General features: G+C 41.6%; 1 protein-coding gene across 14 annotated transcripts in view; it reads right to left on the bottom strand.

The window, feature by feature from the left end:
* The window catches only part of FKBP5 (FKBP prolyl isomerase 5), a 49,775-nt gene that overhangs the window by 18,354 nt on the left and 16,006 nt on the right, over positions 1 to 15,415 (bottom strand). For 8 of the 14 annotated variants that reach the window (XM_005311652.3, XM_065592403.1, XM_065592400.1 and 5 more), the window contains exons 2-6: positions 14,460 to 14,607; positions 8,197 to 8,325; positions 6,657 to 6,801; positions 4,906 to 5,048; positions 3,627 to 3,741 (exon numbers count right to left, since the gene is read on the bottom strand). In XM_005311652.3, coding sequence (XP_005311709.1) covers positions 3,627 to 3,741; positions 4,906 to 5,048; positions 6,657 to 6,801; positions 8,197 to 8,301 — 508 coding nt within the window. In that variant the 5' untranslated portion in view covers positions 8,302 to 8,325; positions 14,460 to 14,607. Of the gene's footprint in view, positions 1 to 3,626; positions 3,742 to 4,905; positions 5,065 to 6,656; positions 6,802 to 8,196; positions 8,326 to 11,071; positions 11,178 to 12,694; positions 13,010 to 14,459; positions 14,608 to 15,415 lie in introns of those variants that run through there. The other 6 variants (XM_042861497.2, XM_065592406.1, XM_005311654.3 and 3 more) reach the window with 4 other exon arrangements.

Here is a 15,415-nt window from a genome sequence, read left to right as displayed (position 1 = left end):
CTGATGTAAGATCCCTGGTTTTGGCAGTACGGCAGTCAGAGTTAATCTGTTGCCAGCCTCTGCCGGCATGAGAAGACAATGATCTAAGGTGCGAGCTTTAAGACTAGGACGCACAGGATGGCATGAAGCTTCCAGCTGGCTTTTCACAGACTTGCTATGAATTCAAGCGTGCTTTTTTTTTTTTTTTTTTTTTTTTTTTTTTTTTTAAGCACAGTAGTTTTTATTCCATTTTAATTATATGGAAATATAATGGCAACAGGAAAGTCTCCTGCTCCATTTTTCAAGTGTATTTAAGAGCTATCTAAAGCAGATCGTTTGGATACAGTTATACTTGGATTACACAGCAAGAAACCCCAGCCTGGCTGCAGAACATCACTTCAGCTGCAGCGTTGACTTATTGTTCTCTCAGTGCCTAGAGCGATTTTGTTTTGAAGAGCACAGAACGCTGTGTTCTGAATGTGGCTGGCACATGAACCCGATGTGCTGACTGCAATTTGTACTCCTATTAAAACAGAAAAAAGGCTGTAACAAAAGCTGGAATGCAAAAATTCTACTGCAGGCTGTGTTTTAGGAAGTGGGACTGTGAATTATGCCCTATAACTCAAGCTAATAACATTGCCTTTGAAAATCCAACCCAGAGATGTCAGTTCTGGTAAATGCACATTTTCTTCCAGTCTAATTATAGCAGTGATGTCAGGTACCTTTGTACTAGTTTCTGAGTTAATACTGGGGTTTTTACTAGAACTCAATGGAAATATTTGAACAGTGAAAATGTGGCGGCTGTCTGGTTGAAAATAGATTATTATGACAGATCATTGCTATTCTTCTGGTTTTGTGCCATCCTAATCCCACTACCTGTGTCTGATCCTACTGCCTTGTGCCAGACATGGAGTCTAGAGCGGGGCACTCAGAGACACAGAGAGAGAGAGCGAGCACGGTAGCAACCAAAATACTGTTTTTAAGAGGCTTCCAGGTCTAAATGTGCCCCTATCCTTGAAGCACATTTAAGGAAACCCAGGCCCTGGGCAGCTAGTTAGATCAGAATGAAACTGAAGGCCACATTGGTGACTTGCTCTGAACCAAACTGCTGGTACAGCACAACTTTGGGGAATAGTATTAGTAAACGGTTCTTGACCTCTGCCTTGCACAGGCTGCATGTGTTATGCAATACTGCCTCAGAGGGCATTAATCTCCACTATCCTGACTATGCCTGTGTCTGAATTAATGCAATAAGCTAAGAAGAAAATGTACCTTTTAAATACACCTCTACCCTGATACAACGCTGTCCTCGGGAGCCAAAAAATCTTACCGTGTTATAAGTGAAACCACATTATATTGAACTTGCTTTGATCCACTGGAGCGCGCAGCCCCACACCCCCGGTGCGCTGCTTTACCGCGTTATATCTGAATTCGTGTTATATCAGGTCGCATTATATCGCGGTAGAGGTGTAGTTAAAAAAAAATTAAAGGAGGATTTAGAATCATGTGCCATGAGAAAAGCCCACTACTAACCACCGGTCTGAGGGAGTCTTTAAAAAACTGCTATATCAGGATGTTTTAACTCAAGATTGTATATGTTTCTAAAGGATCTGCTCTAGGGATTATTTCGGGAAGTTCTATGGTCTGTGCTATGCAGGACGTCAGACTAGATCATCACTATGGTCTCTTCTGGCCCTAGAATCTATGCTTAAGGAAGAGCCAAATTGCTGATTACCATTGATATTTTTTCCCTCTTTCTGACAAATCAAACCACTACATAGTGATTAAAAACAAAAATTGTGCTCTAAATGAGAACAGTGCTTTGTTCTATTTGTTACTTCGTGGCGTAATAAAGATAATTGTGTGTCTGGTTACAAACTTCCTGAGCACCCAAAAACATAATGGGTTTTGATGTTTAAATGAAACCAAAAAATAAGTAATAAAAAGGAATGCAGCACTTAGAACTATTAAACTGGTATCTACTTTGATTTATTTATTTATTTTACTTGGCCCGTAGGTACAATAAAGCAAGCTTGAAACTTTACACAAAGCTTGTCTCAGTGCACATAACCACGACCCAAAACATTTCATAGGCAGAGTGAAATTAACAGAGTCCAAAGGAGTTCTCTCTAAAATCAGTCCCGCTAAAGGACTAGACATTGAAATTAACAGGCTTAACAAGGTGAATGTGACAATTTGGATCAATTTCTCCCCTCCCAAAAAGGTTCATAAACTCATACTGTACAGAAGCTCTGATATAGGGAGAAGGGTGACCAGCTAATCCTAAATGTACAATTTAGCCATTCAAATGGCCAAGACTGCCATAACTGCTGTGTAACTCTCATTCTATGGTTCAATTGTTCTCTTTAAACTTGGCTTCCTTTAGCCTCCCACCCCACATCAAATAGTTGCTTTAGAAGAGAAGCTATAATTACTCCATCATATTAATGGAAAGAGTGCTATAAGAAATCTGAATGGGATTTCAGATCACTACATTGGGGCCAAATTAGGACTTCAGTTAAGCCCATAGTATAGTACTGACTTCAGTAGATCCTTCTCATTAATCTATGCCCTCCAGTTAGAGCCATCCAAAGTTAGCAGTAGTATTCTGGCCACAGGGAGAGGGAAAGAAAAGATTTAATTGAATTATGGATGCAACCCAAACATTGTATAGGACTATGAACATAGAAAGCTGCCTAGTTTAGGCCAAGACATGCATGCATGCATCAATCAATAAATATTGGACTCAAGTAAAAGCTACAGTAGTAGCTAAATTGAGGCTGAGATTTTTAATCACATATACACAAGAAAATCCAGAGTTTGGATATACAAAGTAGCCTACACACTGTCCCCTCCTGCATTACAGTGTCTTTCAGACTGCAACACGAGAATGGAAAATCTTCAAAAAAATTAATGAATAAAGGAAGACAACACAGGAGACAGAACTCTCATACCGTACACGCTAATTTTCTTCCAAGTTTCCACATCAAGCTAAGGAGAACTGGTTGCACAATTTAGTATCGGGTTTGTTTATCAAAGCCCGACGGGGGCCTTTGACAGAATGCAGGACCAGTGTGACTCAGAGAGAAGAGCCTGAGTTACACCTCAGTGGCCATTTCATCACCACCTACCTGCTGCCTCGGTTTAATGCTTTCCATTAAACCCTTATGAGCCAGGGGCTCTGGATTGGCCAAGGAAGGAAGAATTGTGTTAACATATTAAATGCTGACACTCACAGGCTGAGAGTTAACTGCCTCTCTCTTCTACTTCCTCCTGCCCCTGTCTTCACATAAAACCCCACAAACCATGGCCAGTGTCCTCTACGTGTATACCTTGTGTGCGATTGGACAAACGGCACACTCCGGTCTTTGAGCTAGACCATGTGCTTTAGGAACCCCATTCTGGCACAGCTGCAGGGTCTGACCTGGTCACACAGAGACAGAACAAAATACAGACTGGCAACCCGATGATGGATGACCCTCCCAGCACTCCTCAGAAACAACTCTATCAACCTGCTTTGTCGTCAGAAATGGCTACAGTGCTGCAAATCCTCTGGAATGCTATTACACAGGCTTCATCTCACCAACATAGTTGCACTCGGCTGTTAAAATGCGCTTAGTTATGCCTGCAGCCAAGCCGGTACTCACTTTCTACGGTGGCTCCTTCGTTTGGGTTGGAGTATCCTTCCCCTTTCCGTTTGATTCTCCGGATGATTCCTCCATCCTCAAATAAATCCTCCCCTTTGAAATCAAGAAGCTCGATCTAAATAAATAAATAAATAAATAAAAAGGTAGCCTAAGCAACAGTTGATCATAGCTGTGGAAAACCAATCAATCCAATTCAGCTGACAAATGGAAGAAGCCCATAAAAGCCAGCTCTAAGCTAGGTAACAGGTCCGATTTATTAAAAACTGGAACGTGCGTAATACCTGAAAAGTAGCACAAAGAAAGAATAAAACTAGAGTTTACTAATCCTGTAAGGGTGTAATTCAAACAGTGATGCTGGATTATATTTCTGGCCTTCACAACATCCCCTGGCAAAGAGTTCCACAGGCTGACTATACACTGTGTGAAGAAACACTTCCTTATGTTTGTTTTAAACCTGCTGCCTATTAATTTAATTGGATGACCACTGGCTCTTGCATTCTGTACAGGGCTAAATAATACTTCCCTATTCATTTTCTTGACACCATTCATGAGTTTATGGGCCTCTATCACATCTCCCCCTCTTAATCATCGCTTTTCTAAGCAAAACAGTTCCAGTCTTTTTAATCTCTCGTCATATGTAAACTGTTCCATTCCCCTAATCATTTCTGTTGCCCTTTTCCATCTCTGTTGACCAGACATAGCACCACTAAAAAAGAGGCCATTAAGCCTGTTGACAATGAAAACAGGCACACTGAGGCCAATGGCTCTCCAAGACAATCAATTGCAGCCAGAGCTGGGACAATCTGTGCCTTAATTAACTAAAGATGCTTTACTTCTGTTGGGTTTTGCAAGGTTTTTGCAAGATTTTGCCAAATGAACACATACACACTGTGCTCAGTTTGGCTGACCAACAGCTGCTCCATGCCAATTCTCATTTTGGTTTAGCTCACTGGCATTAATGGATTTTTATGACATGAAAACATTTTTGACCTGCCCTCCCCCTATTTTATAGATGTGTACACACACACACACACACACACACACAGTCTGTGTCCTATTTGTGTCAGTGTTTTCCATATGCTTCCAAGTTAAGACTTCTTTTCAGATCCTGTTTGGGCACTGCTTCTCCAGTTTAGACATTTCTGAGAAAGCATGGGCATGAGTTGCCGAAGGTGGGGGGAAAAACAATTCAAGAAGCCAACTGCTTTGTTGAACTGGTTTTTAACAGCATGCCCCAAGGGAGGGAAGTTTTCATACCAACACTCTTACACATACTTGCCTCGAAAAAGAGGGTTGCATTGGAAGGGATTTTTGGGACGCTGCCGGCAGAGCCATACGCATATTCTGGTTTACACAGCAAGTGGCAGATCTCCCCTTTCTTCATGGTGGCAACTCCAATGTCCCATGCCTTGATTACCTGGCCTAAGAGAAGGACATGCTTTAATATGAAGGAATGATTTAGAACATGAAATTGCCAAAAACAAGTTTTAGACACAGTCCGTTTTCTTTTTTCAAATGCTCTGCTATATCTGTGCATTTACAGTCTTTACTTGTGGTCATGAAACCAATACAATAAGAGTCACAACAGCTACACAACTCAACTACTACAAGGAATCCATCAGATCCACCTGTCATCATTATCTAGGGACACTCTGAAGCATACGTCAGAAAAGTAGCTCATGGAAATTTGCTGCAGTCCCCTCCACATTAGTGGAGAACTTCACCCCAACACAGAGCGGCTGCATAACACTCTGTGTTATTTAGGTGCTAGAGTGGGGTTGTGGAGGGGATATGCGCAGAGTGGCTACAAAGGGGTGTGCTGACACCCCCTGGGAGCAGAGGGCAGCTCCACACGAGTTCCCCACAAGCTTGCATGAAAGGCCCTACAGCAGAGTTCTAGGAGGGAAGGACTATTGCACTGAGCTGTTCTTCTGGCCTAATATCCCAAACTCTATAGACAGAGTTACATAAACTTCACAATCCACGAGTCTGGTCCATGTTCTCCAGTCCACTTTCTAAAGAAGGATTTTGGAGCTGTAAGCCATTACAGGAGCAAATGTTTCCATTCTGTAAGCTTAAGGGCCATAAAGGGGGATGCAATCTTAGTAAATAGAGGCCCTTAGTAAATCGTGGTCCTTAATTTAAAAAAATAAAATAATTAAAACCCATGTGCTCCAAAACAATTCCTTTTTGTTCTCAACCTGCCACATAGCAAACAGAAGGTAGAATTTCATTTATCTAAGCGTAACTCCATTTATTGTTCATGAAGGGGTCAGGCCGGGAAGGCCAAAACCAAATTGCCTGGAAGATCTGCTTTGAAAAGCAAGCATTATAATTAGAAATCACTCCTTTATATTTTTAATTCACTATAGCCCCACTCTCCCCACGTTTATGTTACTAGTGACATCTGCCTGACAACAGGAACTTTAAAACTTCATGAGAATTCTTCAGTCATTATTCAAGCTGGGGGAATATAACGGTTACCACTGGCTGCAAAAGATACAAATAGGCAGGTATGAAATTCAAATCCTGTCACACTCAACGTGAAGCACACTTGAAAAACCCATTTTGCAAGCGGCTATAACCATGTGGACAGCAGGAACGGGTAAAGCAGCGTACAAAATTAGAGGGAAAGGAAATATCTATTTCCATTGTGATCTGATTTTGAGCACCCAAAGACAGATTCTCAGGGGTGCTGAGTGCAACCATCAACCACTGACTTAATGTAAATTGCTGGATATTAGATACCTACAGTCAGATTTCCAGAGGCACCCAACTTCAGGAAACATTTGAAAATTTGGGCCTAATAAAATATGATCTCAACATCCATGGGGTCCTGAGCAGACACACAAAGTGACTGAATCACCCACAGCCACATTTACTCAGAGACAGAACCAAGATTACAACCTAAAATTTCCTTATTCCCAGTCTTGTGTTCGTTCCGCTTAATCATGCGCTCTCTCTAACAGATATTATCCAGAGAAAATGCACTTTGGAGCCCTGAGACTGCATTTCCATTTCACTCCTTACCTTTTCCCAAACTGAAAATAAATGGCTCGTTCCTATCACGGCTGGAATCAAATTTTTTTCCATTGGCCAGCTTTCCTTTATAGTGGACGTAAACCTTGTCTCCAATCATAGGGGACTTGTCCTCATGACCTGGCCTCTTCACAATCTAGGAGAGAGAAGGACAACTAGGATGAAGATGGTAGGAGTCCATTTCAACAAACAGGCGGCTTCAGTTGACAGTCCCACAGTTCTTCTACTCTAGGTAAACATCGAGATTCTAGACACAACTGTGCAGCTAAGTGTTTCTAGCATAGCCCCTCTCTCCAACAACTCCAAACTCCCATAACAAAGCATATTTTGAAGAATAAGGTGGTGCTGGCGTACACCAGCTGTGGTTCCAGCAACGCACCAAAACACCCACCACACAGTTCCTTGTACAGTCGTAATCCCAGAGAACAAGCCCAATGAGTGTTGCATACCAGCCAGCAGGTCCATAGTTGGTAGCACAGCAACACGGTCTTGTTTTTAAGTTTAAGTAGTGCCACTGATGCAGTGTTTAAGTAAAATTGCTGAGCTTTCCCAGGTATATTCAAGGGAAGATTTTTTTTTAATGCCACGTTTGAACCCAGAGCATGTTTTTATAGCCGTTTCCATGGAGATCTAGGGATGCTGATTCAGCCTCCCAATGGCCATGGCTATTCAAGCTAACTTCTGCCATAACCAGATCTCTAGATCAACCCTGTCTTCCAACTCACGATGGCAGAAATCTAAAGAGGTAATGATTTAAATAGCCTTTTATTAATTTGTCCCCCCAAAATAAAAATCAATAAATAGCATTAGTTGTTTCCATCACATATATGGAGATTTTTACATGCCTCAATAGAGAGAGCTGTAGAGGCTTTACAATTATGTGTGTTGTGTTTAAGTATCATATTTAGGAATCTAGTCAGTAAAATAATATTTACTTGCTGCCAATGTAATGCCACATCCATAGGGGTAAAATCATTCCATTCGCTTTTGGGCAAAATTCTTTTATGCTACTGTTTGGAGCAGGCAGTTCTTAAGCTAAAAGGAGCGGGGAGTGTGCGTAGAGGAGATATCACTGGGGAAATAGTTATATTCAATTGATAGGATGAAGCAATCGAAAATATACAATGGAACAATCCTGAATTTGCCTCCAGTAGGAAAAGGGGCCGAGCAGCAGACTAGATGATTTAAGTAATAGAAATTAGATCTAGGGAAAAGCCTATGAGTAATACATATATATTATACTGCATGGATGTACTACTAAAGATCTGATTAGACATACGCTAGCAGTGAAATTCACAGTGAAGGCTGATATCTGTACTGCAGTTGTGGTCTCTGTGCCATTTAAGTCTTCCTATTTTTGTAAAGGGAATTGGACAACAAAATCCCCTAGACAACTTTGAAAAGCTCAGCTTTATTGTGCTGGAAGCTGCAAGACAACCCATGACACTAACATTCAGACAGTTAACAGGTGTGTACGTGCTCTAGGAGAGTAGCTATTGAACTGTGCCACTAGCTTTGGCGATGACCTCACCTTCAGAACCCCTCGATCTTGATTGGGTGTGATGTCCTCTCCTTGTTCAGCAAGAGCTGCTGTCTGGACCTCTCCTTCATTCTTTGTGGCCTCGTCAGTTGTCATTGTCTTCTTTCACAAGCACAGACGCTGTCAAAACACACACAATACACCATGCTCAGTGGCAATTTGTATTTTCACAGGTCTACGCTCCTCTGAGGACCCCAGTGCTAGAGCACCAGCAGAGAGAGGTAGGAAACATTTCAGAAAAACAACAGAGGAAACTTAACTACAAAGTTCTCCCATTTGACCTTTGCAGGAAAGAAAATCTATTAGCATAAAACTGATCTACATATGCAAAGTGGAACATCCCTTTCTATGGAGGACACGAGCCAGAAATTGTTAAAAAGAAAATTTGTAAAACACAGAATCTACCTTGTATACGCAAACAGGACTAGACCAATCTGACCTCCCATTGCACTGTTAGTGACTGGGAACAACTTTTTTTAAACAGTCAATGAAAGCCAGATTTCTCCATGCAAGGTTTCCTCTGAATAGCCAATATGACTTCACCACCACTGCAATCTACATAGTAGGATTCCAGGAGTGTCACTCGGAAGCCTAAAATGTCTGTTGAGTCAGTGTAACGTGATGAAACAGCTACAAGCATGGTGGAGAACTCTTTGTTTAGAATATCATCAGGTTCAGTCATCAGTAGGGCTGGTGGTCTGTTCCCATCCAATATAAATTTGCAGCCATTTTTGGTTTTTAATAAATACCAAAAAAACACACCATGATTTTACAAGTTACGCCTGTGTGACAGCATGGGTTTTCAGCTACTAACAGTTTTGTTAATTCTTTGAGGATCTTTTTAGCAATACAGATCAGCGAGAACCTCACTCAATTACATGAAGTCACGGAGAGGTGTAAAGTTATCCTGGTTTCACATCCTTATGTTCTGTCATTGTCAATCAATCACTGCCATGTTTTGAGGCAACACTATGACATCACAAATCAGCGTATCATGCCATGGAACGCCCTCAGATGAGTCTTGTCATCGGCCCTGGAAGGTTTAACACCAGGGACCCACAGCAAGAGCATGCTAGATAATCAACTGCTATGATGGGACAAAAAGTCAAAGACAGTCTCAGGCAGATGAACTCCAGATAATTCTGGGTTTGAAAGATTCCCACTGACGTGCTGAAATGGAACCCAAGCAGAGCAGAAAGCCAGGACAGAGACCTGAGCACCAGAATTGTGCGCCCCAAGTGTCCCATTCCTGTTAGCTAACAGACAGCTGTGTTCTGTATCCCTAGGTTGCAAGAGTAGCACATTACAGTAGAAGCTTAGCAGAGAGATGACAAAGGCATGGATGACAGTCTCAGCCTCCTGACCAACTGTAATAGACAGGCATCAGCGCTACCCCCGTCAGAGATATACTAGCCATTCCTTCCGGGATCTTAGAGAGGAACACATTTTAGACGAGCATACAAAAAGATCAGCTTGGACCAGCCCAGTGTCCTCATAACCACGAAGCTTCTAAACACAAGGTGATCAGCAGGTGTGTTAAAGATGCCAAGTAACATAGAAAACTCCTTCATTCCCTAAAAGGTAGACATTTCTGTTTACAAGGTATGGAAAACCATACATGTGCAAACTCCCTCTCATCCATCAACCAAATAAGCCCAATCACTGAGGAGCTGTTTTAGGGCCCACCAGCTGAGAAAGTTATTTAGAACACTAACCTTTTTGTGCATTGTATTGCAAATTACTTTATGCCCACAGTACCTGTCAACCGTTTCCCATAGAGGATTATTTACTGTGTCTTTGGAAAATCAAAACCAAAAGCTATTTTTAAAAGCAGCAGCCCCACCCCAGATTCCTTGTTGTTTCTTCTTGCCCACCCCTCCTGGTCCATCTGATTTTTTGAAAAAAATTGAGATCTATATCCAAAATATGCTCAGCGCTGTACAGACATGCAGGGAAGTATAGTTCCTGCTCCAGTGAGCTGACCTCCTGAAATCTCTGCATGCTTGTTGCCTTTTAAGACCCACTGCTCCCCCTTTTTGTCCTGTCAATGTCTTTTCTTGTTCCGTGTTGCTGACACTCGCAGTAAAACAAGTCTCAAGACACTTGGTATTTTTATTTAAGTCCAAATTCCTGGAATCCTCTGTTACATAAAAAACCTCAGCTTTTTTTTCAGAATAGGGTTTAACCCACACGGCTGCAGAGGAAAGCTTGACAACGTGACCTAAGTGTGCCCTTGGGTACATCTGCACTGCATCTGGGAGTTGTGATTCCCAACACATGTCAACAGGTGCTGGAATCTCCATCCTTAGAGGTTTTTAAGGCCAGGCTTGACAAAGCCCTGGCTGGGATGATTTAGTTGGTGTTGGTCCTGCTTTGAGCAGGGGGTTGGACTAGATGACCTCCCGAGGTCTCTTCCAACCCTAATCTTCTATGATTCTATGACAGAGTCACACTAGCTTAGCTTGAGCTAGTGCGCTAAAATAGCAGTGTCGATGCTATAGACTGAGTGGCGGCTTGGGCTAGCCACCCAAGCTTGGACGTAGGGGGTTGGGCAGGCTTGGACTAGATGGCTAGCCTGAGCCGCTGCCCAGGACACAACGTCCACACTGGTATTTTCAGTGCGCTAGGTCAAGCTAAGCTAGTGCAAGTCTGAGTACCTGGGCTGAGAATCAAACCCCCAGCTGCGCAGAGACAGGCTCAAAAGCCAAAAGTCAAATAAAAAGAACCCCATGTTTTGTGTTTTGGTTTCAAACCCCATGATTTGTTAAGCCAATCTCACAATATCGGGGGTACTGACTCATGCTTTTTAAACACTGAGGGCTGGCAATGCTGCCTTCCTCCCCCTCGATCTGGTATCTCTTCTCACCACACATTATTCTTTTTGCCCTATGCCTCTTCCCACTTCCACCTCCTTCATTTGGCTCCTCCACGTTCCTCTGCTTTCCACTGCTCACAGACTACAGGCCTCAGAAAGACACTAAAGTAAGTTTAAAAGACAAACACACAGCTCAGGTGGGAACAGCAGAGAAGAGACACACAGGGCCCAATGCGCCCGGTAAGCTGGATTTCCTGTTGGAGTGCTAGGCCCATTGCTGCAAACAAGATACACGACATGGCCATTACCTGAAAGAACACACTACTCAGGGTGGGGAGGGGAAGAGAGGGAGGAGAGTTCAAAAATCATGAATCAGGCCCTGCCAAATAAAAATAAAAAAAATCACCAGGGGTTTTTAACATAATAAGCGTGGGGCTCTTTATTAGCCTTTAGGGTGTATTTGGTCATGTTTTTGTGGTTCTCATTGCAACCAAAAAAGGGCTAAAAATCTTTCCCTTGTGGAAGAAAGAAAGATGAGATTCTCACACATGGGCAGAACCCCATGGGCTGGAGCTTTAAGAAAAACACCAAGTCTCACAAGCTGCATGAGACAATAGTGACAATGAGTTGGCAACAAGGTCAGAAGAATGGAGGATAGAATTTGTGTAATTACAGACAGCCCTGCAACAACACCATGCTCTTCTGGACTCATTGCGCAACCAGCTGAGGCTTTGACAATAAGGCAATTTTCTCCATCAAGGACACATGTTTTACAATACCTCCTGATGAGAAAGGAATTGCCTGACGTTTTAAAAATATTTCCTGTCCATTTCCTTAAAATCATTATTCTATTTTGGTAGCTGCACTGCTGTGCAATGCGTAATCAAGGAAACACATGACGTAGAACTAAAAAGCAATTGTGTTTAGACATAAAACAGATCTATTAAACTAGTTACAATTGTGAAACTTTCCCACTGCCTTTGGGGTTGAGGCTAATAGAAACCAGTGGGAGAAATCATTCATTCAGGGATTTATAAACAGAAAACGGATTTTTCAAGTTTAAGAAGTAGAGAAATCATTTGGTAAGGATACATCCACCTTTAAAGGGGAACATGACTTTGAACTCATGCTAACAGGGGAAACGGACTAGAGACAGTGTTGTTAAATACATGAGATAAACAAACAGAAAAGTAAAAAGCATGTTGTGTTTAGTTAATTTCCCGTTACCTGTGGGTTTCCCAGGCTGCAACAGAGGGAAAGAAAAATAACAACCTTTAAATGTCCTAAAGCCAGAAACCTCAGCAGAGGGACTTAGTGGCAGATATAACTGTGACATTATCTAACTTTAAAAAAAAACAGATTGCATTTTAGATTGACAGTGTTCCTTGAGAGCTGTCTTTTCCAGTGATATTCATCTTTATACTATGTAGTTTTTTTAAATTATAAATATTTTGTGCACTGTACACTCAAAGAAGCAGTTAGGACAAAGCCACTCCTGTATATCTCATTTTTTGTTTAGTTTTAATTGAGAAGGGTTTTTTTTTCCCTTGGGGCATCCACCATAAGGTTTATTCAGTATTTAAGATCTCATCTGTAGCTATGGATATTAATCCAAACAACAACAAAAAAAGCTACCAACCAAACCCTACTGCACCCCAAAAAGGGGGTACTTACCCAGCCAATAAGCAGGTAGCCTTTTTTTCTCTCCACACAGCTTCTATAAACACTTCCACCGCACTCACATCCAAGGATCCCAAAGTTCTCTACAAATATTACAAAGCCTCATAACTCCCCAAACCAGCAGTTACACATTGTCCTGTTTTATTGGTGTGGACGATGAGGTACAGAAAGATTTACGAGACTTGCCAAACGTTACACAAGCAAGCCAGCGGCAGAGCCAGGAACAGAAACCCAAAGTCCCAACTTGCAGTTCTGCGCTCTAAACTACTGGACAATTTTTCCATGTGCCCACAAGTTACTGCTGTGTTCTCCCTCAATTCCAACAAGCACCTATCACAACAGAATAAGCACTTCCTTATTGCCTACATAATGCCAATGTTCAGGCAGTTCCCATCACCAAAACCAATTAACCAGGGGCAGAAGAATTTGAAAGGAGATCATTTACTAAATCAATCCCGAATACCAACCTCTACCACCAGGCCAGCCTAATCTCAAGAATGATCAACTGTCTAATGCAGAAACCATGGCCAAAAGACTGCAGCAGTTGCTGACTGTCTGCCGAGAACTAGTTGGTCAATAGATGCTGGCTCTCTTTATTTCCAGTTGCTCAATCACATTAAGAGACTATTAAAAACACATTCAGTACATCCTTAGTATTACTTTTTTATGTAAGCAATTACTGTCATCACCACAGGGATGTTATACAATTGTGAATGTGAGGGGAGGTGGTCTGCGTCACAGCAAGCGAGAAGGAAGGTGGTCACAAGATTCTCTATTAAAATGTGGCCCATGTTATGAGAGATCCTGAGAACCCTTGTCTAGTGAAATTGCCTTTAGCTATAAAAGAGGGTGTGCTTTGGTCAGGGTTATCTGCAATTTATAGCAGCCCTTCCAGAGAGACTGGCTACGAGCCACGTTTTCCATTAAATTTGAAACAAGCAATGGTAGAAAAATCTGCCACTCACTGAGCATTTAACTAAGTCTTCTGGCAGAGAGAAATAGACTCTTGCAAAGAGTCTTGTAAATGGGCTTTGAGATGTCAAAGCCTGACATTTTTCTTTGTGGGACCACGTGTATTCTGGCTAAAAGAAGGGAATTAATTATCTAAGACAATGGAAACTGGCATTTCTGACAGACTCACATCCTAACCAGGTCCTGATCTACCACCACTTTGACTACAGGACTAGGATATTGTTAGGTTTAATGTCAGACTGTCAAAAAGTATTCCCGGAGGGTCCTAAAAATTAAAGCCAAATGGAAAGATAAATTACTTGGCAGCTTCTAGATGGTCTGTACACCTAGATAGAACACAAATGTTATGCTACTTGATGTACCACACATCCTGATATGCCATTAATTTAATGTTGATATGTGGGAGGGGCGGGGGAGACACAACAGGTGCAAAGGAAGGGATAATCAAATTACATCAATGTAGATATCTCCCTCCTGAATAGGCACCAATCCACTGAAGTGCATACCCATTAAGCAATCACTTATGCACATGTTTAATTTTAAGCGCATATTTAAGGACCACTGAAGTCACGGGAACTCATGCACATGTTCAAAGTCAAGCACATTCTCAACTGGAGAACAGAAGTTTAGATGTCATGTGATATAACGGTGTGTTTCATTCTCTACTCTGTCTAGCGTTTTATTTAATATGGGGCAGTATTGCAGAATTTGATACCCTTAATTCTGAAACACTACCTAAGATAGAGGAACGAAAACATGCAGGAAAAAACTCCACATTCTAACTTACTGTTTTTAAATGGGTGAGACCAATAGTTTTGATTCAGTTTTTAACCTCCAGATTCTATTAATATCTCTCTCTCTCTTGCACTCTTCTCTTCTCCTGGTCCATGGCCCACCAAATCAGCTGATTAACAAATTGTTTAGGAAATTGCTTCCTGTGGGGAATACAAAAAGGTGTTAACATTTACTTCGCAAGTGGGCACAAAGCTGCTTAGGAATTCAAGAAAAGTGGATGGGGAGGGGGCTACTTGTTTTTAGCTATTTACCATTGCAAAGATTATCTGACAATTTAACATGGCAGCATAATCTGTAAAATAGGAGCAACTACAAACAAGTTTAAAACAAAAAAGAAAAAAATTGAGGTCTTAACATATCCTTCAAGTGTGACTATATAAACCAAGTTAATTGAATATGAAACAGTAAGGATCTGCCTAACTGAACAAAACAAGAGTTAAAGCTGTCCCTTCCACCCTTGAATCAACACATTGCCCCTGTACTGCCATGTATTGAACATTAAGCAGGAACACACAGTAATACCCAGTTCACAATGGGTCTAGTCAAAAAGGACCCAGTACAGACTGCAGTCCTCATTTAACTCCGCTAAATAATTGTGAATTCTGGAGTTGATCAAAAGCAGAACTTGTTTCTGCATCTTTTATTCTTGCAAATCTGTTGTTTCCCCAAACACAATCCAGCACATTAGTGTGAGCAGTGGAAAACATTGGCTTTCATTTAACATTTTCAACTCCCCAGACTGAGAATGATGGTAATCAACTCACCCAGGCAAATGAAGCATGCCACAATATGCACAGATTACAAGCCTGTGCCTATATGCCTAGAATCCAGAATATTTAGTCACCACTATGAAATGCTTTTCTTATCCAGATTTTGAAACAGCCGTATGTACAGAAGTGAATTTCGGCTCTTGTTTTAGAAAAATGTTGTGCAATCATTACAAGCACG

This window comes from Chrysemys picta, chromosome 4 (assembly GCF_011386835.1).
Source record: "Chrysemys picta bellii isolate R12L10 chromosome 4, ASM1138683v2, whole genome shotgun sequence".
Taxonomy (NCBI): domain Eukaryota; kingdom Metazoa; phylum Chordata; order Testudines; family Emydidae; genus Chrysemys; species Chrysemys picta.
Note: the sequence above shows the minus strand (reverse complement) of the source record. Positions and strands in the feature narration are given on the sequence as shown.